General features: G+C 41.5%; 1 protein-coding gene across 1 annotated transcript in view; it reads left to right on the plus strand.

Annotated features, from left to right (window-relative positions):
• Positions 1-2,500, plus strand: part of LOC146329286 (calpain-2 catalytic subunit-like) — a 30,403-nt gene that overhangs the window by 16,873 nt on the left and 11,030 nt on the right. The window contains exons 3-4 of the mRNA XM_084714520.1: positions 185-303; positions 1,620-1,753. Coding sequence (XP_084570646.1) covers positions 185-303; positions 1,620-1,753 — 253 coding nt within the window. The remainder of the gene's footprint in view (positions 1-184; positions 304-1,619; positions 1,754-2,500) is intronic.

Raw genomic sequence — 2,500 nt, forward strand, 5'->3', positions numbered from 1 at the left:
GTCCTCCTGTCCATCTTTGTCTTCCTGTCGCTCTTAAACAGATTGTCCTCGTCTCCAGAGGACGACCTGTTGACGTGTCGCTGTTCAGACTGTAATAATGTTTCAGCATGTTTGTAACCTGCAGCCTGCAGGGGGCAGCGGCGAGTCAGTCTCACTGTTACTGACTGTCTGTCTGTCCGTCCAGGTGACTGCTGGCTGTTGGCGGCCATCGCCTCGCTGACGATGAACGAGTACGTGATGGCCAGAGTCGTTCCCACCGACCAGGGCTTTGGTGACGACTACGCCGGCATCTTTCACTTCCAGGTAACAGAGGTGACATCAGTGATGACATCAGCGATGACATCAGTCCTGTCAGTCTTATAATATTTAAGCTGAGCATACAGTCACATGCAGCAGTTAGCTTCAGGTAACTGTGAATGTAGTGTGAAGCACCTGTACTGTTGCCATGGTTACCTGCTGTATGACAAACGTGCAGCTCTGAGTAAGATAGACGGCCAATAGAAATCTTTTGTCACACCTTCCTGGTGTCTCATTATTTAAAGTGACAGTTCACCCAAAAACAAACGTCCCTCAGTGTCTCCTCCTCCTGTTCTGATGTGAGGATGATGAAGATGATGAAGATCTCCAGTTCATAAAACTCCTGGAGCTTCAGCAGAAAACTGAACTGCAGACAAATCCAGAACAGCTGAAGTGAACGGTGACCAGTTTGAAAACGTCTCCATGCTGCTGGCGTCCTGTGATCCAAGTGTCTGTAAGCCGCGACATTAAAGTTTGACCCAAAAAGACGCCATGTTTTCAGTCTAAATGTCAGCTGTAGCCTCTCAGACCTGATCCTGAAGCGGGTCACAGGCTCTCGACCAAACGGCGCGAAGAAATGATGTTCCTCTTCTATCGAAGTCCTCGCACTTTTTCTTCTTTGTTGAAAGTTTGTGAAGTCGACTGAGCGTCTAACAAGTCAGTGTCTCTGAGCAGGTGTCTGTCTGTTGTCTGAGTCTCGTCCAGGTAACACAGGTGTGAAGGGATCATGGGATCAAATCTGAAAATTAGCCTGTTGGCTAACACTGCTACATTAACACTGATGCTGATCAATCTGTATTAATCAATTAATCAATCCTGTCAGTCACTAAAACAATGGTTCAAACCAATTAATTGATTATCAAAATAGTTGGTGATGAATTTCATAATTTCATAATGATTGATTATTTGATTAACTGTTATTATGTTAACCTCCTGAGTGTTTGTTCGACGCTCTCTGCACTGTAAAAAAAAAATAGTTGACACAACTCAAAATTTCAAAGCGACCAACATTTTTGAAATGAAGTTTTGCCAACCTACAATCTTTAGTTGAGATAATTGACTTTTCTTCTTTAGATAAACTTAAATGTTTGAATTTTACAAACTCAGAACTTTCTATTTAAAAAACTATTAAGTAAATTCATTGACGTTCACTTTCACTTCAAAGTTTTAAAATTCAAAGATGTAAATTTATCTAAAGAAGAAAAGTCAATTATTTCAACTAAAGATCAGTAAACATTTGAGTCAATGTTCATTTAAAGCTGTGGACAGAAATACAGACAGTTTTTCAAAGTAAAAGTCTTCCTTGTTCTGTCCGTCTGTAGTTCTGGCAGTTTGGCGAGTGGGTGGACGTGGTGATCGACGACCGTCTTCCTGTCAAAGATGGAGAGCTGCTGTTCGTCCACTCGGCTGAGGGGAGGGAGTTTTGGAGCGCTCTGCTGGAGAAGGCCTACGCCAAGTAAGACCGCCCTCCTGTTCTGCTCGTCTCGACGCATCAGAGTGTTTGGATTTGCTTCAGTTCACAGTAAATAACGTGACGGCAGGTTTAACACACCTGAGCTGATGATCAGAGCGATAATCTGACCGTGTCACAACATTCCCATCATGCTTCAGGGGATAAAAAACAAGATGTGTGATTTCACCGTGGAGCTGACGCCTGGTTTTACTGTGTGTGTGTGTGTGTGTGTGTGTGTGTGTGTGTGTGTGTGTGTGTGTGTGTGTGTGTGTGTGTGTCAGTGGATCACTGAGATACTGATGAGAACATAAAGGTTCTCTGCAGGGTTCTGCAAGTTTATCAGGAGAAACTTTTTTAATCTTAACATTTCCTGACATTGAAAGACCAAACAGCTAATTGATTTGTGGAAAACTTGTTTTCACGTGTTTGGTCCTATTTTTTAATTGACAAGATTGTGGCAGAATTAATTTTTCACAATTTTCTGACATTTTATGGACCATTCAACTAATTGATTAATTGACTAATTGAATTGATTGAATAAACGGACATACATACCACAGCGATTGATTAATCATTTGGAGTCATTTTTTAAGAAACAACAAGTGTAAATTCTCTGATTTCAGTTTCTTAAATGTGAATATTTTCTGGTTTCTTTCCTCTCTGACAGTAAACTGATGATCTTTGAGTTTGTGGACAAAACGAGACGTTTGAGGACGTCATCTTGGACTATTTTCTGACATTTTATGGACT

Source organism: Lutjanus erythropterus, chromosome 3, assembly GCF_056507025.1.
Source record: "Lutjanus erythropterus isolate fLutEry1 chromosome 3, fLutEry1.hap2, whole genome shotgun sequence".
In the NCBI taxonomy this organism is placed as follows: domain Eukaryota; kingdom Metazoa; phylum Chordata; class Actinopteri; order Lutjaniformes; family Lutjanidae; genus Lutjanus; species Lutjanus erythropterus.